A 23,558-nucleotide genomic window follows, 5' to 3' on the forward strand; every position below is an offset into this window, starting at 1 on the left:
TGTTCTTTACTTCCTCCACCAGGTGTGAAGCTCTTTGCTGATATTGCTCGGGGAGGTGCTTGAGCAGTTGTCCGACCTCATCCCAGTGTTGGTACTGGTGCCTGTTCAGTAGGGCATTGGAGTTCGCCATGCGCCAATGTACCGCTGCGTTCCTATCTTTCTCCCTGTTAGGTCCATCCTCCTGCTTTTTTGACTGGTGGTTGGCCTGATGTTGGGACGTTTGCCCTTTTCCTGGCTGTTGCCGCAATAATGGAGTCCACTGTGACGGATCCCCGTATGTAGGGAGGGTCCTTGGAGGAGTGCTTATACTTCTTCTCCGTCCTAGGCGTGATTGACCTGCATGTCACTGGGTCTTTGAACGCCTCCCTCCCTTGGTTAACGACACTCTGAAGCATGGGGAGAAAATGGCTCATTGTTTGAGTGGGGAGCAGGGTTTCCAAGAGGAAGTCATCCTTTGGTTTTTCCTCATCAAGCTGAACTCCAAACGTTGTTGCCGCGCTCCTGATGACCATGTTATAGGCCCCAATGTCATCCGGCGGCGAAGGCCTTGAAGGATATGCCTCCACGGGCTCTTCTAGGTTTTCAGCATCGAGGTCCTGCTACTCAAGGTCCTGCGTCAGAGGATGTAGAGCCGAAGCTCGTTCCCTTGTCATTGTTGCCCTCATAGTAGAGGCCCTCTTCCTCTGGATGTTCCTGGGGTTCTGGTGTTTTCGGTGGCTCTTCGGCGTCAAACTCCTCTTCCCCCCTATATTTCGACGACTGTTGTTGGCGGCTTAGACAGGATCGTGAATCTTCATTTTCTCGACGAACTCTCTCTTCCTTTGCAATATGTTCTCCATTTCGGCCTCGAGCCTTTTTTTCTTTCTCTCCAGCTCGGCGTCTAGCGTTTCAGCCGATGTCTTTGAAAGAGAAGGACTCGAAGATTGCTTCGGCGACTACGTCAAAGTCGAGCAGTCCTTTTCGGGGACGTGCTTCGACGACCTTGGCTTTTCACCGGTCTTCGCCACCTGGGAGTCCTTTTCGAAAGATCCGCTGGGCTGCTTGTCCTTGGATGCAGCTACGGTCACCGGAATTTTTGGGTGCCGGTGCTCCCTTCGAGGACTTACTCTGTTTTTCGAGAGTCTAGTTCAGGCCTTCGAGGCTCTGTCAAGGGTTTAGGGGTCGACGTCTCTTACCTCTTTAGAGGTTTTCTTATCGGTCTTTACGACTGTAGTCATCTGGTACCTCGGAGATGTTGTCCTCTCAGTAGCTGGAGAGGCCAAGGTCCCGGAGCGGCGGAGGTTGGCCCTTGCCTTGCATGTTGTATTTGGCTCTCCTCTATCTCTCTCTAACCCAGTGTTTTCGGGATGAAGGTGGAGCAGGCGTTGCAATCCATGCTCTCGTGGTCGACCGGCAGGCAGAGGTTGCAGACCGGGTGCTGGTCCTTCTGCGTGTATTTGTGGTGGCAGTTACGGCAGAATTTAAACGGGGTCTTGTCCATTCCAGCGCTCAGGGGGTCCCCAGTGTGCGCATTCTCCGTTTGACGTCGAAGATCTCCTCCTTTGTCGTCCCGGCTTGGTGATCTTGTTCTTCGGTATCTTCTCCAAACTTTTCTGGGAAATTTTTGTCTTTTTCCTCTTTCTTCCAAAAAACTCTGGAGCCTTTCGGTGACGATCCAGACCCAACTGCGGAAAAAATAATCTGAAAATGGCGCCAAAGGGTGGAAGCTTCCACAGGAAGCGTGCCGACCTCACAGGAAATACACCAAAAGGTGAGACGTCGACACCCACCTGGGCTAGACCGCGGAATAATGTACAGCATAGTGAATCCAGAAAGATTCACGCTGCAAAACTATTGTTCTTGCTGTGGACTTTCGGCGCCAAACCCTGCCCGCTCCAGACTCAACAATTGACCCAACTCATCCTGAAGCTGTGCATCCTCCAAAAGCCTCCGAGGGTTGCCAGTACTTTCAAAACCAGCCAGCCTCTGCCTTGGAGTGGAGGGGCCAGACCGCGACGTCCAGTTCAAAGAAGCTGCTGACCACTGGGTCCACAGACGCAGTAGCAGCCCAGGAAAAGGACAGTGTACTCAGGTCAGTCTCTCTACCAAGTTTGGACAACAGGACTCCAACGAGCCTGCAGCAATACCCAGTATACTTGACCCCTGGTCGGAACCAATTCTTGTTTCGAGTTCAATCCGAACCCCAACCACCTGAATATCGGCCAATCAACGAGGGAGATCAGATCCACAGAGTACAGCACAGAGTGTGTCCCAGCAGTCCCGTTTTGTCCCCCTTTACTTGTCCAGACCAAGAACTTCAACCGCATACGACGCACAAGGGCCAGTCGACCAAAACCATCTGCACCTGAGCTTTCTGGCCCAGGTCCACAAACACAGACTACTCCCCCTTGCTGCCAGGTCCATCATGACCTAGCACCCTATACAGCACCTCTGCACCTGGACACACCAGGGCAGGTAAAACTCAACTGCTAGTATAACTCGAGACCGTGGCCCCCTCACACTCCATGACCCAAAAAAGAGCCCATGAAATGAAAGAAACCTTTATGAAGCGCATGGCTGCCCTAAGGCATCCCAGCTCGGTATGCAGACGCGGAGCAAGATGGCACCTTTACTGCTCCACTGGTTACCGGTCCGACAGAGGGTTCTGTTCAAGGCGCTATGTATAGCCCACCAAGCCTTCTGGAACAGGGGTCCTATCATCACCCGTAACCTGATCTGTCAGTATATTCCGAAGCGGAATCTCCGTTCTAGCCAGACCCTCTTGGCAGTCGTCCCAAGAATAAAGAGATCCAGAACAGGCGGAAGAACGTTCATGTACAACGCAGCGAAGGCCTGGAATGCCCTACCACTTCATCTTAGAGCCATCCAGAACCTTAATATATTCCGCAAACAACTGAAGACCCATCTCTTCACATCTGTTTGCTAAACCCCGCTATCTTTCTCTCCCCTCCATGTGCACTGTAGGTTTACGATTTCCCTAGCGCTTGGACGCCCACGGGCAACAACTGCGCTCTACAAATCCCCAAGTTTACTGCGCAGTGACTTTGAACAGCCAGGTTTTTACTAGTTTCCGAAATGACAGATTAGGTTCCTGACGAATGGGGGGTGGGGCACTCCTCTGCAGCCACCATGAAATATGTGCACTCTCCTGTGCCCCGGGCCCAGTCAAGAGAAGTCTCTGCAGCTCCTGTCTAGCATGAAGCCATCAGCATCGACTACTGCCACAGAAGGATGACGGATGCCTGCAGTTAGCAGTGTCCTTGAATGATGCCAGTCTACTTGCATATGGTTCTTTCTGAGAGAGAGAGCCTTTGCCCCGTCGTAAGCAAGAGCCAGCAGAGCAAGCACCGGGAGTAAGACAAAGTTATGGTAAGCCTACAAATAATCATCTGGGTGCACTTGGTGGGGAACCAAATAGGGATGCGAGATGTTTTGTTCAGGTAATAACAAGTCTTAGGACAGGTAGTTTGAAATACCTTCACCATGAAGTGCAGCCTACATATGTAATCCTTTCTGACTTATGCTTGGCCGGAGGACAAATATGGACTGGTCTACTGTTGCACAGAGAGGCATATTGATCTATAAAAGATTGTATAGTTAGGAACAGCTAGCACACCGATAAAACAAATGTCGGTCCAATTTGAGCCCTCCTGGCCGGTCTGCAGTTTCCAGAGATCCTGCGCCAAAAGCCACCATGTCCTGTAGCCAGAGAGCTTCAGAACCCCTGGAAGGACGGACTGCCTTCAACAGACTGGATATCCTGTGAACAGCAGCTCCGTTCAACGGAATCACCACAAAAGGACTCCAAGCCTGCTGAGGACAAAGAAACAAGACACCTGGAAGCTCCACTGCACCAGACGCCTACGGCAGAGTCAGTGGCCCACTGGTCCCAGCGAGGTCCCACAGCACTCCAGTGAGTACACCATGAGCTGACCCCTCCAGGACTCCCAGACATCGCCGGCAGCACCTGCACGGAGACTCCCCCAACAGTGAGCGGTGCAGTAAAGTGAAATCGGATCATGACACTCCTGGAGAAGAGGACCGGAGGTGCACCTAAGTCCCAGAGCACTCCAACAAACCAGTCCAGCTGTTGGTACTTCCCAGAAGTCTTTCTGGCCCAAGCCTGCAACCAAAACCGGCAACTCCCATTGAAAACAGAGCACCCAACGCCAAAAACAGCACCCTGCTACCCCGGTGCTGCTGTGGGTCCACTTAGTGTGCTAAATCGGATCCCCATTTGCCCTGAGCTTAAGTCCGGGAGTTTAACTCCCCACAACCTTTTGGCCTGCTCGTGAGCATCCACCAACTGGAGGTCCTATATCCCCCATTGGCTAGAGGGAGGAGCCAACCTCTATTCACTACCCACTCTGCATTGGACTGCAGAAAGCTGTTCATTTGTTCTTAATCCCGTTCTATGGCACAGATCGTCTGCAACTCAGTCAGTTTCATGTGTCAAGTGTACTGCCAGCAAAAAGAGAAATCCTACTTGTCACCATGGATGGCTTTAAATGGCCTTTCAGGTCATTGTCACCAGGCCACCACTGTACCTTTAGCAACATCTTATAATTGTCCTATCCTTTTCTAAACCGGGGGTGCAGGGGCCACTAGAGTAAACACCACATCATGACGAAGTGTAGTCATTACAAAACCGTCTCAAACCCTTATTAAATGTAGCTGTATGTGTGAACTGCACCTATTTCCGCTATGGTCATGAACATAAGTTTGGAGAGCTGATTGCTACAGATTTACATAGCGGAGCGCAGTACTTTCATTCATTATTGGAGCCTTGGTGCACAAAGATTTGTCTGCAGCGCACAAAGATCTTACACTGCTGCAGTCAAATAGAGATCCCTCCTCCCAACCCACATATTTAAAAACTGTACCTACTCTCTTATCTGATTCATCGATCTTCCTAACCCATCCCTCAATTAAGGGAAGATTCCCAGCTGCTTTAAAGAAGCAATAGTGGTACCACTTATAAAGAAAACCAGTGAGGACCCACTAGACTTAAACGTTTTATTTCCCTACTACACAAAATTAGAAGGGTGCTTGAAACCTCTGCTCTTTTCTGGAGGAATCTGATTTTTTCGACCCCTGCCAAGTAGGCTTCCACTCGGCTCTCCAAAGAAGCAGTTGTCCTCTTGGTTGTGAACAACATGCAGGAGGAAGTGGACATTGGTTTAACTCAAGCTCTAGTTCTCCTTGACCTCTGGGCTGCCCTTGGACGGTGGACCTTAATCTCCTGGTGGACAGTATCAGGGTTGAACGAGACTTAAATCAAATGGATCTCTTCCTTTCTAAACAAGCATTTGCAATGCAATAGGTCTCACATTCCGAAAGTGAGCTATTGTAAATGACATTTTTTAATGTGTTGGCTTTGAAAATATATACATTAATAGCATGGTTATTCACAAAGCCAATAGCTTACACTTTCCTAATGCGAGTCATATTGGCTATGGCAATGCTTGTTGGTAGCAAGCAAGGACAGTGCTGTTGTGGAGGGCGAGTGGGGTGTGCGCGCTGCGAGGGCGAGTGGGGTGTGCGCGCTGCGAGGGCGAGTGGGGTGTGCGCGCTGCGAGGGAGAGTGCGCTGCGAGGGAGAGTGCGCTGCGAGGAATCCAAGTTTGTCCAAGACACAAAGTTGTTCATCCAGGACTGGATGAATAGCAACCACAAACAAAACTCTTATTAAACAGAAGGTAATCAAAAATAAGCTAGCCCCTTGGAGGCCCTCTGATGGGTGCTCCTTACCCACGAAGTCAGGAAAGTCTTGTGGTCTTTCTAGACGAGAAACTCTGAAACCTCAACTTAGATCGGCTATTTCTTCCAGTTTAGTACAACCCTGCAGAATTAAGAAGATTCCTGCGGAGGCACCGATTAAAGTCAATTGCCCTGGTTATATCAAGAATAGATGCCTATTGTCTACTTGGGCCTCATCATTTGCCTTACTCACAGGCGCCAAATGCTCCAAATTCCGTTAGCACGACTTTTACCAACTTCCCATTCATTGACACATCTCCCCAGTGATGAGAAACCCCCACTGGTTCCCGGTTGCAGTGATCTACTTTTAAAAAAAGGGCCGCATTATATTTAAATCCCTTAACATGAAAAGCCCAGCCTTCATAAAAACTCGAATCCAAAAATAAACTTCTAAATGAAATCCAAGATGTACCCTTTTGTACCATCAATCCAAAAAGGACATATGGATCCATAGTTCAGTTATTGCCCCAGCTTCTGGAACTCCGTCACTAGAAATTAGGACTGAATTTGCGCCCATTACTTTTAACAGGTGGTTGTAGTTCGGGCAGTGCCATTTTTTGTGTAGTAATCTGTATGCATAAATTAGCAATTGTGCTTTAGCTTTCATGACCACTTTATGTTTGTGTGTTGTGCCCTACCCAATTGTTATGCAGCTATATTAATAGGACCCTCGTTCTTCCACTGTTGCCCCCTTGGCCGACCATTTAAACTTTGAGTCCACTAAAACTATTTGTTTAGTTTCAATTTTTCCTGATCCAGCTAGGTTATTAGGCAATTTTTTTGCTCTTTGTAATCCAATGTAATCTGCATACTGCAAGACAGAAATTGATTGGTTAGCCATATTCTGCGGGTGGCAATCTGCTTTTTCGAGACTCATAAACTGCAGTATACAAAGTATTTTCAATATGCGTATGACCTGTGGTATTAGTACTGGTACTTTTAGCTGCATTAGGCATAGCACTGCCATTATATATCTATTTTCCTTTATACCCTTTCTATGCAGGTAAGAATCTATATTACGAGGGGAAAATGAACCAAGCATTTAGTTATCTTTCAGCGTTTTGCTAGAATAGAGAACTAGTGAAAGACAAGTAATGCAAGCACCAATGACTACTATGTGGTAGCAGGTGGCGCGGTGACTAGCTGTGTACTTCCCCCACCCCCCTCTCCACATCAATTATGGTGAGCAGCAAGTGATCTGGTTGTTTGAAATGAAATAAGGGAGAAGGTAAGCAGAACAAGACGGGATAACAATCCTTGATCGAAGAGACGACCTACTTCCGCAGACAGACAAATGTACCCTCCCGTATTAGGTCTTGCCTGGCAAAAGCAGCGCATGCGACGCTAGAGAGGACCTTTTGCAATCGATTCGCCCCATGGGCTTATGCACACATCTGCATGGACAAAGAAAGCTGCTCTTGCCATCTGTCCAATGCAGACAACATGTGCGTGACTGTGGGACAGTCCAACGCCATTTTGTTGTAGCTTGGGTCTACCAGTCGCACAAGCGCCTCCAAACACAGCGTGCTTTCACATTAAACTTAAGTTAAAGCATACAGCCACGCGCACCTGCTGCAACCCTGTGTAATCTGAATGTCACGTCAAAATACTGAGAGGCAGCACCGGTCCAACTTTCATTTTTCAGAGTTGACGTTTTGATGGGTAAGATCTACATTAAAAAAAAAGTAAATAGCAGCTTTGAGATAGGGTTCTCAGTAAAGGACCATTATAGCTATGCCATGGATCAGGTCATAGTGTGGGGAGGACTGATTATTATTGGGCATTACCGTTCTCAAAACCGTAGCTGGTCGTAGAGTTTGTATATAAAGACAAGATTATTTTATCTCAGCTGTTTCCTTGTATTTAATGCTACACTGTCGCCTTTAAAGTAGCATACAAAACTGATAAAAAAAAGCTCCAGTTGGTGCAGTCCCGTCGCTCTACAGAGTAAGTGGGACGGCCAGCAGCCTGAGCTGCTCTTCACTTACCACTATGAACTTGGGGCACTTCGAAGCAGGTAAAAGTGCTACCACATGAGACCACTGCATTGGGATGGCGCTATACTATGGTCATTCTAGCCACCTATCTAGGGAGCCTTTTTCAAGGGTGGTAGATTGCATCTAAAACCATCACATGCACCAGATTGTTAAAGGATGGGTGTTTGAAAGGTCACTTAACCAATGGCGATAAAATTCCTGCGCCACTCCACACCTCATTTACTTCTAAGCGCTCTGAGCAGACTTTGACCCAAACAACTTTGCACCAGCAAGCTGATGTGGGGTGCTGGCATGCAGGAAAGTGAAACCCCCCACTCTTCCTAGCGCTTGGACGCCTACCTGATGTGTGAATTCCTCTGGCTGCTTTAGAACACCACGGAGAGACGTGGCACTGTGGGAGCTCTTTTACAGCTGCTGCCGCTGGGGCAGTGACACAGATGTCCCTCGGAGACTTAGGCGTGGTTTTATCAGATATATATATATATATCTATACACACACATATATATATACACACACACCCAATACAAATATATATGCATGTTATGTACATGAAAGTTTGAAAAACTAATAAAAGCAAAGCTAAAAAGCCACCCAATTACCAACAGAATTGAGACCCATTTCATTTGCAAAGCTTGTTAGCTAGGGCCAGTACTTGCAGGAATACCCAGACATGTGTAGGTCTCATGTTCACTGTACCTCTTTGCCTCACACAGTTATCATGGTATTGTAGTAACAGCAGGTGGTGGCAAGAGTGTGGACTTTTAGTTTACTGGACACAGTGCTGGTCAGGATGACACTATTACTCTAACAAATACCTCAATGAAAAGTTAGGGCTTTAAACTGCAATTTCAATTAATGACAGGATGTGTGGCTGGAATGCATCTTGATTTGCCCTCGCTCTGCCAAGGGATATCTGTAGCAGAATTCCAAAACCTGACATCCACTTAAAGGCTTCTTTGAACAAGTTATGCCACACCTCAAAGTTAAACATTCAAGAAAGGGATGTGTTTAGGTAGGACATTGGCATCCAAGGCTACTACGATACCCACCCCCCCATGATATGTGCCATGGCATAAGAATAATACCCTCCACAAAAACACCAAACACTGATTGGAAGATGATAAAACTTTATTTACAGTAAACAGCGTAGACAGTATAGATTTACAAATTTCACATTGTGCATTTACCTTTCAGAACGGTTCAAGTATGTTTGAGCTGGAGAAAGTGCTAGATGTTCACATTGAAAATGACAAACCAGAAGACGTACACAGAAACAGACCGACGGAAGGACAGCTAGAAGTTGAAAGTCCCAGCATTGCTTTCTTCTATCTGGAAAGCATAGCCATCAGTGGTAATTTCTGGAGCAACACTTGCATCTTCTTCATCCTAAAGGGACAGAATAAAGATCAACTCAAATCATGGCATTCGCGGAGTTGCTTTTGTATTAAACCTATTTTTAGCGTAATCTACACATACAATCAGAACAATGCCTAGAGTATAAATGCACTGAGGTTATACTTCTGTGGGATGCAACGTAAGCAAATCTGTACAGCAATAGAAAACAAGTTATAATTCCAACCAAGATGCAAGGAGCTTGGTTTTAAAATGTAGTCAACGTGTGTGATGGTGTAATATGCGTGACTATGAGGCGCCTGGCAAGGAGTTGAAGCTACCATTTCATAAGCCATTAGTTTCCTCATTTAGAGGAAAGCAAACCGGTGCTCCACACAGGAAAGCTGAGGATCAACATGGCACACCTATGGCAGGATCAACATAGCTAGTAAGGAGGACACTGCCTGCAGCCAGAGATGTTGAACATGCTGGGGGGCAGAGGCTCAATCCAGCGAATAGCTTGCGATGACCTTAAGCAAAGAAACAGATCCAGCTTTTCTGTAAAGTGGGAAAGGGTGCCTTCACTACTTTCACTCAAGCAGCCCAATGAAAGGCCTTTAAAGCCATGGGACTTTCCAACGCTATCATGAATGGGGCCAGGTAGTCTATGTTCTTTGTAAGCGCACATGGGCACCCTGAAGCCATTGTATGCTGCTTCTCTACAAGGATAGACGGTAAGGGACAGCAGAACGAGAAAGTTGATGTATGGGCTTGGGAGGCAATGATCAAAGCCCTAAGAGAGACATCCACCTGGGGCTCCATCCCCCCTCCGAACACTGGTACCAAGAATAACCCATAGAGAACAGAGTTGTGACTAACACACCCAGACACGACAGGAGTAGATTAGAAGTGGAGCCGGACCAGGAATCAATCTAGATTTCAGACACACAACGTAGGGGTAGGCAGGGGAGTTATTGTTAAGTTGATTATACATGGTAAGAATAACCAAAATGACTGTTTATGGTCAGAGGTCCATTCCATTAGGGATTAGAAGTATATAATAATTGTCCAAAGGTTTCAATATATGTATTTTAATTCCGCTATAATCTCAAAAGGCCAATAAAAACATCCCCCCCCCAAAAAAAGCCGGTAGGGGGTGGGGAGACAGGCTGCCCCCACACACTGCAAATACAAGTTAATACTATGGCACTTACCTCCGCAGAGAAATATTTTTCTATCAGGTTTGAGGATGCTTTGTAGACCATCTCATTCTCATGAGTCTGCAGCGCTTCAATTCGGTCCAGTCCACCACACTCCTCAATCATAATGCATAGTTTCTCAATCTCGTCAAGTTTCTCAGCAGCCTGAAAGGAAAATAAACTGGTTAATTACTAGGTAAACTACCATTAAGGAGACCAACTCCCTGAACACTCCAACCATATCGCCACACGCCAAAGAGGAAACCTCAGCCCAAAAGACCATTAATGTTTGAATGTATTTTAGTTTTTCTGCAGATTTAGACCCACTATAATGACACCAGAGAATGCCCTTAAAAAAAAAAAAATAAGTACTGAACTTACCAAAAAGATGTTGGTGATGGCGTCCAAGATAACTTGGACAATCTTGCTGTCCTTGGCAGACAAGAGATTTATTAAGGGTTCCAGAACTCCAGCTTGAACAAGGTGCACCACCTGGTCAATGCTTCCACCACTCGTGTAGTTAGTTACAGCCCACACAGCTTCTTTCTGAGTTTTGAAGTCACCCTGTAGTAGGAGAATTGCATAATAAAAAACAGACCTGCAACTACAGTTCCAATCGGCCACTTACAATTCAATTTAAGAGTTTTGTAACGCTTGCATTTCTGGCAAGAAAAGTGGCTACTCTACCACTGTTGCTCCTCTACACTAACTCTACCCACCTTGCTCAAAATGTTGGTTCAACGAAAAATGTAAGCCCTACAAATCATAAGTAAATTTATATATAAGCCTGAGGTTAAGCCAACCATCTACACTGTAGCAAATCAACCTAACATTCATGAAATCACAACCTGGAAGGCATCAAACAGTCAACAAAAAAGTACCACAAAAATGTGGAGGTGTCTGGAACCATTTCACTTCAAGAAACTAGATTACTGCAAGTTGCTTGGCATTATCAAATATGTCAATTAAAAAAAATTAAACTCAATACCCCACATGCATCGCCGTTTGAGCCCTCGCACCCTTTCCAATAACAGATGGCCAGCCACAAATTGACATTTGCTCATGGTAACACACCTTCATTAAAATGGCCACAAGATAGGGAATAATCTCATGATCCACAACTTGTTGAATCTGGTCCTGGCGTCCAGCGGTGATGTTGGATAGAGTCCAGGCAGCCTCTTTCTGGATATTATTTTTGTGATGGCTGAGTAGACTTGGGAATACTGCCAGGGCTCCGGATTCAAGCACCACTTGCGTCTGTTCATCTGTGCCGGTGACTATATTTCCAATGGCTCTTAGGGAAGGAGTCTGTGGGGAAGAAAAATTCACAGCATAAGTATTGGTTCCTTTGTAGCATCCCCTGGTGCTTAACAAGACATTAGCTCTGCAGCATCAGTTTGCGATAAGAGGACGCGTATACACAATATCCAGGTGATGACAAGTGGTGCTTAGATCTGCACACTTACATGCAAGATCCAGCTGGCCTGCATAGATATTATAAAGGGAAGTAAAATCAAAATATTTATTAACAGCAGCAAGGGTTGTGAACTGATAGCTTTCATACACCAGTTTTAATATACACACACATTAGATAGAAGGCACGCTCACAATGCAAATAAGCTAGCAAGCGAGCGTACACTGCAGCAAAGGCTCACCAGAATAGCAAGTTCACCACATCCCAGGAGCTGGACGAGCCGAGGCACCAGTCCAGTGGCAACAACTACTTCAATTCGTTCGTTGGGCCCATCGGTGAGGTAGGAGACGGCCCAGCAGGTGTCTGCCAGGACCTCCTTGTCATCGTGGTGTAGCAGGCGAACAAGAGCTGGCAAGATCTGCTGGACAGCCTCTAGCGGTGGTGCTGGGTTCTTATTGCGACACAGGTTAGACAGCGTCCAGGTGAGATTTCGTAAATATCCAGACTGCATTTAAATAGGACAAAGTGTTAGAACACGGGAAGCTATTGTAAAGCAGTGTGCTAGAAACTCTGGTTAAGATCTAAAGCAAAATTGGTAGGCCTATGACGGGAGACTTGACCCACCGTAAAAGATCACACTAACCATTGGTTACACAGGCCTATTTAGGGTTGAGAAAGCAACCTTTTCATAAGTCCGAACACTCAAATGAACCCAGCTATATAAATCTTACAAAGTACGGATTGGCCGGATGGCACAGTTTTTCAGAATGGTAGACTTGGAAACTAGGTGAGATAAGCAGTAGGCTATCTAGGTATCGGCTACTTCAGTCAAAAATAGGAGGGGGACTGCAAGCAACAGAGCATCTGCAGAACACCTTTCAATAGGGCAAACTCAAAAACAGATTTGGAAATAAATAAATATTAAAGTGTAAATAACAGCACAATCCTTCAAGTTGCATGGTGGGAGGGACAAGAGGAATGTGTAGGAAATGCCCTGCTGTTCTGAGCAGTGTAGCTGCGGACAGGCTTGGCAGGCACCAAAACAGTATTTGTTTGGTATGAAAATAAGATGGTACCTAAAATATTGCCAGATATTTAAACAATTGCAAGTGGTGGAGGAATGGGAGATTTAAAATGTGCGATAGATGTTTGAAACTTTGCCATTATACCCTTAGAGTAACCAAGCAGGAGAAAACCTTACCGCAAACGTGGATAGATCCGGCACAGCTAGCAAGGCAAGCAGGGGATCAATCGCACCATATTTAATGACCAAGTCCCTGTATGACGAGCCATCACCTACAACAGAGCGGAAACAGATAAATGCCCAGTCTCGCTAGAACACTTAAGATTCTGCAGCAACTGAAATGGACTACTAGAAGCAACACCACAGCAGGTCCTGCTTCACGTCAATCACTAGACAGTCAAAGTATTAAGTTTACAAAAAAAAAAAACGCATTTGCAATGCAATAGGTCTCACATTAGGAAAGTTTGAGCTATTGGTATTGTAAATGACACATTTTGTATATGTGTTGGTTTTGAAAATAGCGAAATTAATAGCTTTGTCATTTACATTTCCCAAGAGTTTTAACTTTCGCAAATGTGATATCTATAGCATCTGTAATGCAATAGGTGTTATATTGATGTATACATTACAAATAACAATGGCTTTTAATTTTTTTAAATACTTGAATGTTATTTAATTTATAAATGGCAATCGCTTAAACTTTTGTAAATAACTTGTGAAGATTATGTTCAGTGTTTTATTGTGCTGAAAATCCAAGAACAGAAGTGAAATATTAACATCTTCGTGACATTTGTAATAAAGCTTGAAACATTGAGAGAACATATTTGAACCAGTTGAATGGTTGCACAGATTGATGCTGTGGTGGCGCTGAGTGATGTGGTAGCGCATTGTGATATTGTGCCCCAGAGTGATGCTGAGGTAGAGCATAGTGATATTGTGCCCTAGAGTGATTCTGTGGTAGCGCATAGTGATTTTGTTGTGCCCCAGAGTGATGCTGTGGCGCTCAGTGATGCTGTGGTAGCCCCGAGTGATGAGATAGGAGGTAGCGAGCGCGATAGAGCGAGAAGAGTATAAGGAATTGGAAAGAAATCTCCAGACATGGATTAGGAATAGGGAGATCATAGTAGTAAGAGGAGTTGAGGATGAGTCAAAGGAGGGATAGCTGATGGAACAATTTAGAAGATCTTATGAAAAGGAAGTTTGGGGTGATCCAAGGAGGGAAGAGCCTAGAAAGGGTTATTTTGGAGATCAGAATAGTAGGAGATCAGAATAGTAGAAAGAGGTTGGTTCGAGTCAGAATGGAGGCAGAGTACACACAGAGGTGTAAAGGGTGAAATAGCATTGGGGAGGGTTTTCCCCCCAATAGTAGGGGTAAAGTGATAATGGATACATAAATACATTATACATGCAGAGGTACATCCTTCACTTCCAGTAAACCCACCTTACTGGCACCGCCCCACAGAACCGTCTCCTGACCACCATCCTGCTGGCATCAATGTGGCCCTCAATCACATCACAGACAAAACATTTTTGGCCCATGGGAAAGCGTTGGAGTGTAATTATGCTCTGTACAATAGAGGCAGAGTGTACCCACCACGGTGGTAGGGAAAGTAAGTAGTAAACAGGGTGGGAAGGTAAACATTCTAGAGAGGACACAGGGTTTAGAGGTGCAAAAGAAAAGAAGATTGGGAGCTGGGCAAGAAAGAAGACGACCCATGCAGCTCTTGAATCATTCATGGAGATTAATAAAAAACTAGGTGGGACTTTATTCCACAGGCTAGAGCTCAAATACCCCCAAAACAGAACTTGAAGCAAGTGCAACATACCTGCAATATTTCCCAGAGCCCACACCGCTTGCTCACTGATGTGCGCGTGTGGAGATGCCAAGAGCGCAATGAATGCGGGGATAGCGCCACCCTCCACCACAGCCCTGGTCTGGTCTGAAGTGCCGGAGGCAATGTTGGTGAGAGCCCAGGACGCCTCGAACTGAATGGGGCTACAGTCCATACGGCCCAAAAACGCCACAAACTTTGGAATTAAACCAGCCCGGATAATGCTGTCGATGGGAGGCTGTTTCTCTCGGGAAAGGAGTTTCCTGTGAACAGAATATACATTCAGAAGATGGCAATGGGTTCAAGTGAAACCCTGAGCACCAAGACATCCACGTTAAGCAGTTTGTTGGGTGATCACTAGCACACACTTGGATCCAACAGTTAGCTGCGATGTTGACAAGTTACAGGAGCATTCCATCCTTGCAAGGGAGGGATCCTACCTAAGGAAGCTTCTGGGAGCCAGTCACCTTTAGAAACACTGACCAGCAGTGGGGAGACTTCAGTTAAACAACCCTGAACGTACGAATACAATTTATGCAGAGAATAGAGGCCTGTGTTGCTTTCCTCTATTAAGCCCCTTCACTGTGTACACAATACCATATCAAATGGACACGCAAAGCAGACTGAGCTGCCAAAGATAAACACAGTTTGAGATCGGAGAATGCAGTAGAGTGCAGCGAGTTCCACTGCATGGACTTCCACCGGATTAGATTATGGTGGATAGTCAAGTTAGTGGTGGTGGTGGGTGGTTGTCTATTCACGCTCCAAAGCCAACATCCAAAAACAATGTAGTCTCCTGGTTCTACAGTTCACAACCAATACTAGAACACAACTACCATGGAGGGGATTCAGATGGAAGATCTCCCTACCCAGGGAAATGCTACTATTGCGGGCACTGCACAGTTCTATAATTCAATGTTCATTTCCAGTAGATGTGGATACTGGGCAGTATCCGTGGTGGATACAGCTTACCATTGCGTTTCAGGTACTAGGATTCTATTTGGATGACAATCCTTTTGTAAACTTTTAGCACAAAAAGGTGCCAATACTGAGCTGTAAGGGCTCAATCCAGGAAGTGATACATGGGTTGGAACTAAAGGTACGACCTAAGCAGACCTAGAAAACTAAATATCTGGCAGAGTGATGATAAAAATTAAAAACTTTGAGGGCGTCATGGAATTTCACTCCAAGAAAGTGCTCTGCGATGTTTAATCACACCCTGTTCTCCAGAAAATCTTTTCAAATGTGCTCTTGCATAGTGATTAGGGAAAGTCAGCAACCCTAGCAAGGACTCCTTTATCACCGTCGAGAGAATCACCTGAATGACATTTTACAAGTGAAACTCATTTCAAAACAGTAACAAACGTGTCAAAGATAAACAAGAGCCCAAACGTCTGTACTCTACCTTGCCGCTTGAGTAGCTTGAAGTTGGATATCCAAGTTGGGGCCATTTATTCCTTTCACGATTTCATCAACCGACCATGGAACTGCCACCTAAGAACAGATAGAACAGTGTTAAACCTACAAAACAAGCCACTAGTAGACATTCCGAAAGAGTGGTGTTCAAAGCATCTTAAATTAGTTTTGGCCCTCCCCCTAACCGATGAAACGTAATAAACTTCATAGAAGGTAGCACTAAAAACAGGCCGATCCTAACGGCAAGGATACAGTTGCTTGCATTAAGCAAATATACATATATTATTCCAGTCCACTATATTGTAGCCCTTCGGGCCAGACTGCAAAGCTGAAGCAGTCAAGAGTGTGCCTCCAAATAGGTAGATGTGGTCTTCTAGGACAAAAATGGAACTCTCCTGATGCCCCAGTAGTCCACTCCTCTGCCCAACTATACCTCATTATCAAAATACGGATTTATTCCTCGGAAGGTTAAATTGAAGCAGTCAATTTTTCAGCCTCCAACTGTAGAAGCTGTACACAGCTAGCCTGTGCAATTACTACCTGCTAGATTACAAACAAGCAGGGTTAAAACTTGTGCTTTCTATTCAAAAGCAAGAGGAATAATGCAGCACTAAGCTATTGAATAGTGAGGAGTATTTTATTGAGCTAGGGCAGGTAATGGAATGTACGTGTGGAGAACATGGGTGCATCCAAGTTGCCAGTGTACCTTTAAACTGTAGAATAGGTACCTGGAAAATTAAATGGACAAGCTGATGGGTTATTTAAATTGAGTAGAAGGCTATTGACAATGTGATGCGGTGGTGACACTGAGGATGTGGAGAAGTTTTACGATACATAGTAATTTAACAGATGAGTGGGTGATGAGCCATGTTAGTAAAACAGATGACGAGTGATCAACCTTGTGATAAGCTGTGTGGTGGGGGGCTCATTTGTGAATCCTACAGAGATTTATAAAACATAAGGTGAAATTAACATGAGGTACATCGAGAGATGTCTGGCACTAAGGGAAAAGTGAGAGAACATTTCTGCTGGCTGGGAAAGGAATGTACATTACTAGCTCTGGTCTGAATGGTTGACTTACCAGATAGACCTTGAAGAAACATAGCTGTGGACATGTTGGTCTGTTAGTTTTGGTCAATTGTTTTTCTAAAATGGCTGAAGGTACATGTGGTATGTAATGTGACCATGAGCACGGTGTGAACTTTGGGAAGTTTTTTTGGGGTGCAAAGAAGGTATTCCTGTAGAGTTCATGGACAAGTGTGCTCAGTTTATAATCGAAACAGACGAGTTATCTAGTGGAATCAAACATATCAGGGTAGCTTGCATCACTGAGGCAAAAGGCCTAGGGATATCTTTAATAGGGTGATTAAAGCACTTCAAATGGCTCTCAAGTCAGGGTTGTGTTGGAAAACACTGCAAGCTCATTGTTCTAGTGCACGTTAGAATTAGAGTGGTTTCTGACAAGTCACCATTAAAGCTGCTGAGGAGACAAAGGCCAGGGCCAAATTGGTAACATTGTTGTTAATTCGACTTCAGACTAAGTCAGTGCTTGGTGGAGATATGGAAATTAAAGACTAAAGCGGTATATTAAAAAAATAAAAATTGGATAAGCAGTGGGTAACTGAATCAGAAACCAGGGTTAACGTGGCAGACAGCGTGATAAGCAATGGAAGTCAACTGGCAGGTGCACCCAAGGTTTGAGAGTGCGGGTAGTATTGGTCAGATGTTGCGCAGGATTCCTGCTTGTGACCAAGCTTTTGTTTGGTTACCGTTTAGCCAAGACATGTTATGTTAAAGGATTTCTAAAGTGCCTGGTTACTCCAAAGTGTCCCTGCACTAGAGAAATAGCACCATATCCATAGTCCAGTAGAGTCGGGGTTGTTTGAAGGGCACAACTGGTCTACTTTCTTTGCCTGAAAACCATGTCTTGAGATGTTTGCAGGAAGTCGCTTCTGAAGGCTCAAGTCTCAGGACCCATAGCATTGAGTTAGTTTGGTTGCCAGGCAATGGAACGTGAGATACCCGTGGGTGCAAGTGGGATGTAGAATACATGATGCATATGGTAGAACGTGGAATGGCGCGTTTGAACGGGGAAGTTGGAAGGGCAGACAGGTTTTTGCTTTTATATTTATAACTAAAAAGACAATTATCGAATTCGACATCCATTTTTACTACAGACAGTTACGAAGTATTCTCAAATCTGACACAGGACGACTGATATTCTTATGGTATCAACTATCACATCTGGATCCTGCCTTTAAGAAATGGCATCCTCCCCTCCCGAGGGCACTAGAGAACAATGAGGCCTGGCTCCATGCTCACCTGTCCGTTCTGGTTCTTCTCCTGCAGGGGCGAGAGGGGCTCGTCAGGGAAGCTGCTAACATTCCTCCTCTTTAGCATCTGATCGTCTTTTTTGGCCTTCCTGATCTCCACGTTAACTTCTATCCGTCTCCGCCTCATTTCCTACAGAGAGATGCACAGTCACGCGTTTTAACAAAGTTCGCGCATCAGCGTTCAATACATTCCCGACTGTGTCAATTTGGCTGACCCCATAGCGTAATGTACTTACCGAAGTGTCCTTGCCCTTGTTCTTAAAGCGGTTCAGGCGCACAGCGCTGGAGTTCTCGTTGGTAGTAGACATGTTTGGAGAGGGTGTCAAAACTGAAACAGACCTGGAATACAAGAGGCGAGTTAACAGTGGACGCACCCATGCCAGGTACAGCTAGTTTGATAGTAACCCTTAAACACCCAGTAAGATGCAGTCCGTAGTTAGCGATCCAAAACCGCAGCCCCAAACAGTCTTTTCCGCGGCACACGTTTCAGATAAGGAGAAAACATGGGTTTTAGAAAAATGTTCTTATTGAGAGGGGTCACTGGAGGAGCGTCTCACAGCAAGAAGCACGGGCTCTCGTTGCTAGGAGCTACACAAGTTTTAAATGGCCAAGACACGGCCAGGGAACATTCTGTCGTATCCAACAATCACGACGAACTCTCACATACCCGCACACACCCAGTTACATTCAGGAATAGGAGGCTGCTCTTAAAACAAACTTGAAATGTCCCTCTACGAACACTTACGCTATACAGTACGGAATTCAAAAGACACTAGGAGCTTAACACAACCGGCTTTTCTATATACTTGGCAAGCATAAAAGAGCCTCACATTAACGAAATCGAAAAGCCGCAACTGTTAAAGGGGACTAACACAGTCAAGAACTTTTATGTGAAAAACAAACACATGACATTTAAAGAGCCAAAGGCGCAATTAAAGTGAACATCGACAATAAACATAAATTATTAATTGCAACCTTTCCGAGTGCAAGAAGATAAGTTATTTTCATCCCATAAAGCCCCTATTACAAAGGCAAGTACCTGTGCGTGTGTCTCCTTCAGCAGTCCAGAAGCAGCTCTGCCGAGCCAGCTTCCCGTGCGATTTAAATCACCCGCCACACTTTCCTACTATTGGCCAGTTCGAGCGAAAGCAAGGCTGCCATTGGTTCTTTTGAAACATGACCAGGATGCTGCAAGGCAGACTCGCCCCGTAAGACTTACCCGCCCCCTTTGCTTGCCTACTTGACGTAGCCTCAAACGTCATAAAAGAGGTTCAATGGGAGGGGGTTAGGGGGTCACGATCTTGGGCTTGGAGGAAAAAAAATAAACACTAGACAGGCAGCTTCGTAAACGCGGCGGCCACCTTTGAATGGTGCATTCTGAACACTTTAAAAACCAGCCAACAACAGGAAACTAAATATTTCCTTTACTTTCATAATATAAATAACGCGCTTGTCTTTTCCAAAGACAGTTTACATAATACTTCATGCGTCGAATTAAATTACGTATTTTAGTAAAAATGTATCTGCTTTAAAGCAGTGCATAGGAAACAAATTCGGGATTTTTAATGGCAATTACGTTGTGATGATTCGCGACAGAATGATTCGAGATCCCAAATGTAAACTATTTCAACAGAAGGACTAACGTGGTTTTCAATTGCTAAAGTGAAACATTTCAAATAAAGCTACCCCATTTTCATTACAATTATTTGAAAATTATGAAATAACTGGCACTCGAAGTCTAGTCCTCCGTTCCGTGATATCAGACCACAGCACATAGCAGCAAATACGGCATTTTCAAATTCAATGCCAATTCCATTAGTCTAGATAACAAGCCGTGGTGTCCAGTAACTCAAAGAATGAGCATGCTATGCCGATCAGATCGCCTTTAAGGGAACGATGTTTGGGCCAGGCAAAGTATTACGATGATTTATATTTGTCTAAATTCAAAGAATATTTGTGCTGGCATTGGTTGCGAAATGACCCCTTTCTGCCCCACCCCCCCCAAAAAAAATCAATCATATGTGACACAGTCAATTCAGATTTTTTATGCCCCAGCACTGTGAGTTGTGGGACTCGTAATTTTATAACCAGCCCGGAGGCTCATTACATCTGCTTAGATTTATTTAAACAGAAGCTAAGTTAAACAACTACAATGCCCATGAAAACTCGAGACTGGAACTACCATATGTCGTCACAATGCTAACAACCAATCAACTATCAGATACCCTAGCAACCTCTTGATGAGGAGGCGCAGCAAGTTCTTTTCTTGGTGCTGCCCAGGCCCACATTTGCACAATCTAGGTCAAAGCACCCAATCAATTGGATTGTTTTCAGCGATAACCCTGAGCTAATCGGTAAAAGAAATCCAGTGAACTCTATCTTCGTCTTGAGTTTCCAACCTAATCGTAAAAGGAGAGTGCTGCTGGCCCAATAATAAAACATAGTAAAACAATCTAAAACTTCTTCCCCAGATATTGTGCCAATGCAGTTTCGACCTTTGAGTGGACACGTGCTTTGTTTTTTTGTGGAGATCATCATCAGGGCGTAAAATTCAATCTGGACAATAATATGAAGAATAAATGGGAATTCGGATAATGGTCTTATTATAGGGACCATTTATTTTTCAAGAAACATGCTTTTCTTTACATCTATGGCAGATATACTGTCTTTATGGTGCCATGCCTATTTTGAAAATGCCAACAAATTGGTCCTAAAACTGAGACAATATCCTTATCGACTTTAAAAAAAAAAAAACATGAAAAGAGCATGATACATACCCAGAGAGATTCTATTAGAACCTAAGATGAGAAAACCAACAGATAGACTAGTGTGTGTAGCCACATTTAATTCAGTTACAACAAATGTCAAAAAGGTAGGACGGAAACATTGACGAGCCATCTCCTTTCTGAATCCCCTCAAAGAGATTCCACTGTTTGGCCTGAAGAGGAATAAAAACCTCAGAAACAAGCTGGTTCATTCTAATACAGAGACCCAACGCATACAGAGAACTGTGCAAACCCTTATAGGTTTGCCAACCATAGTGGGACATCATAAATGTGGCACACGTGTGGCTTGTGCATCCACTTAAGAAGGTTCTACATTTACATATAAAAAACACAATACAACACCAAGAGTTTACAAACTGTAAATCCAAAAATGTAATCTACAGTGTACTATGCCCATGTGGGAAAGCCAGTGTAGGTGCAGAGAAAGGTTCCTATCGGGCTCTCCATTTTTGCACTGCCACTACTCTCGGGGTGAAAAAAAATTCTTAACTCTGGAGCAAGTACCACTCTTCGCTGCCTTTGAGGCAACTTCAGAGAGAATCTGTATAGTTCTTTCACTGTCTCATCATTTCAAAACTGAAGCATTTTCAATATTCTATAAAACGAAGCCATAGTTGTTGCTTATTTATCTTATGCCGCTAACAACCACTGACAAAGCCAATAGTCCTGGCTGGTAGATATAACGTTACTTGCTATATTATGGGAAACATCATTTTCAACGAAGGCTTTTCTACGCGTGACGTTTACTACGAGGCACTTACCTCGCAAACGTCTTTTGCACGCGTATGCCTTCAACGACAGTCTTTGCCACGCATATACGTTCTGGCTAGGGGGATTGGGGGGTTGGCGGGGGTCGGCTGGGGGAGGGGCTGGGGGGGGGCCTGGGGGGGTCTCCCCCCCAGAAAAAAAAAAGGAGCGGGTTAATTAAATAAAAAAAAAACGCACTTCAGTACCAACGAGGATGCCACACACGGCGTCCGAGTGTCAGTTTACTGCCCTGAGCTCGGCTCCCTTTCCCAGTGCTTACGATAATTAGACAAAGAAAAACCTAAATTAATTGAGCAGGCGTCGACGGCTTCCTCCAGAGCGGGTTAATTACATTTAAAAAAAAACGCACTTCAGTAGCACTGAGGTAAAAGGAAAGTGCCTCCCCCAAAGACGTGCCGTTACGGCAGTCCTTTTTTAATTTTGGCAGACGTGTTTTCACGCTTGTTTCGATGGTGGATGGAAGGTACGGGCTGCTGGTGAAAGACAGGAAGGTGTCAGGTAAGAAAATAATCTTTAGCATTTGTGTTTGTGTTTAGGACGTAAAAATGCGTGGTATGATCCTTCGTTGCAAATTCCAGCGTGGTAAAGCCACTTGCGAACTAAAATTCGCGTGGTATTGCCATGCGTGGAACTTGTATTCGTGGTAACATCATATATTCCTATATTATATGTGGATGTAACGACCGAAACTGAAATTAACAGTCGGGTGGCACACAATGCTAAAGCAGAGGTTTTTAGCTTAGGTGTTTTAAGCCATGCCTCTAATTATATAAGCCACGCCCTGTTGAGGAGACCTCCCCACCCCCAGTGTTTTCATCCTTAAATCCCTGTTCGTTGTGACGTGGTTCAATTACTCTAAATACCATGTTTTCCATTGGTCTATGGAATGGCATAACTGCATATGAAAATTTGTATTAAACCTGTGTGCTCGGATAATCTGATCTTTGAGTTTTAGGGCTGACAAGCTAAAAAAACGACGACTGCCATAGTTTTAAAATCGCACAAGGTTTGTTTAGAGACTTCCTCATAAATAATAAAGAAAATCAACGCAAATCTTAGGAACATGCCCATATCAGCAAGGATTCGCTATTGTTTTTCAGTCACACTTTTCTGAATAAAAGCAAATCTTTCATGATTCTTCACGTAACGTGAAACTATCTAGACTGATTCTTAGATGAGGGATATAGTTTAGAGGTCGCTGGAATCATAAAAGAACGGTGTGATTTCTGCTCTTTGCAAAGTATGGCTAACATTTGGCAAGTGGACAAGCATAGTATAGTGATTTGGAAGTAAAGTAATGAATGCTAACACAGTAGTACTTAAATGTTGTTTTAAGTACGAGGCTGGTACAACTCCCAGATCGGCAAAATGCTCGAGGAAGATAACTTCGAAAATAAATATTTTATTTTGAAAACACCAATGTCCCGTGCCTTAGACACAGCGGCGCGGTATTCGTGAAAAGTAACTTACAGCTGAGACAGAAGTTTAAGCGGGCACGCGTCCTGAGCAAAAGAGAGAGCGCCCAAAATACATCCTTTATTTCAAGCACCGTCTGGTTTATAAAGGGCGGAGCTTCCGGGATGACAACTCTAGCATGAAAAGACCCCGGCTGAAGCTTGGGAAAAGCGACCGCCATTAGAGAATAGTAGGCGCTTGGTTTCCCAACTACAGAGATCGGCATTAAAAACAGTAATTAC

At 44.7% G+C, this 23,558-nt stretch overlaps 1 protein-coding gene across 2 annotated transcripts; it reads right to left on the reverse strand.

Annotated features, from left to right (window-relative positions):
* Window positions 1-8,867: 8,867 nt before the first annotated feature.
* KPNA2 (karyopherin subunit alpha 2) lies at window positions 8,868-23,422 on the reverse strand. 2 transcript variants are annotated; one of them, XM_086930926.1, is made up of 11 exons: window positions 23,332-23,422; window positions 18,544-18,646; window positions 18,297-18,437; window positions 15,964-16,052; window positions 14,553-14,821; window positions 12,904-12,998; window positions 11,944-12,207; window positions 11,363-11,596; window positions 10,670-10,852; window positions 10,304-10,453; window positions 8,868-9,143 (listed from the first exon to the last, which is right to left on the reverse strand). In XM_086930926.1, the coding sequence occupies exons 2-11, from the start codon at window positions 18,613-18,615 to the stop codon at window positions 9,051-9,053; spliced, it is 1,590 nt and encodes a 529-aa protein (XP_086787052.1). In that variant the 5' UTR covers window positions 18,616-18,646; window positions 23,332-23,422; the 3' UTR covers window positions 8,868-9,050. The 2 variants fall into 2 exon arrangements, with proteins under 2 accessions (XP_086787052.1, XP_086787053.1); XM_086930927.1 differs by lacking the exon at window positions 23,332-23,422 and adding an exon at window positions 19,347-19,541.
* Window positions 23,423-23,558: the final 136 nt, after the last annotated feature.

The sequence above is a fragment of the Lissotriton vulgaris genome, chromosome 7, assembly GCF_964263255.1.
Source record: "Lissotriton vulgaris chromosome 7, aLisVul1.2, whole genome shotgun sequence".
Taxonomy (NCBI): domain Eukaryota; kingdom Metazoa; phylum Chordata; class Amphibia; order Caudata; family Salamandridae; genus Lissotriton; species Lissotriton vulgaris.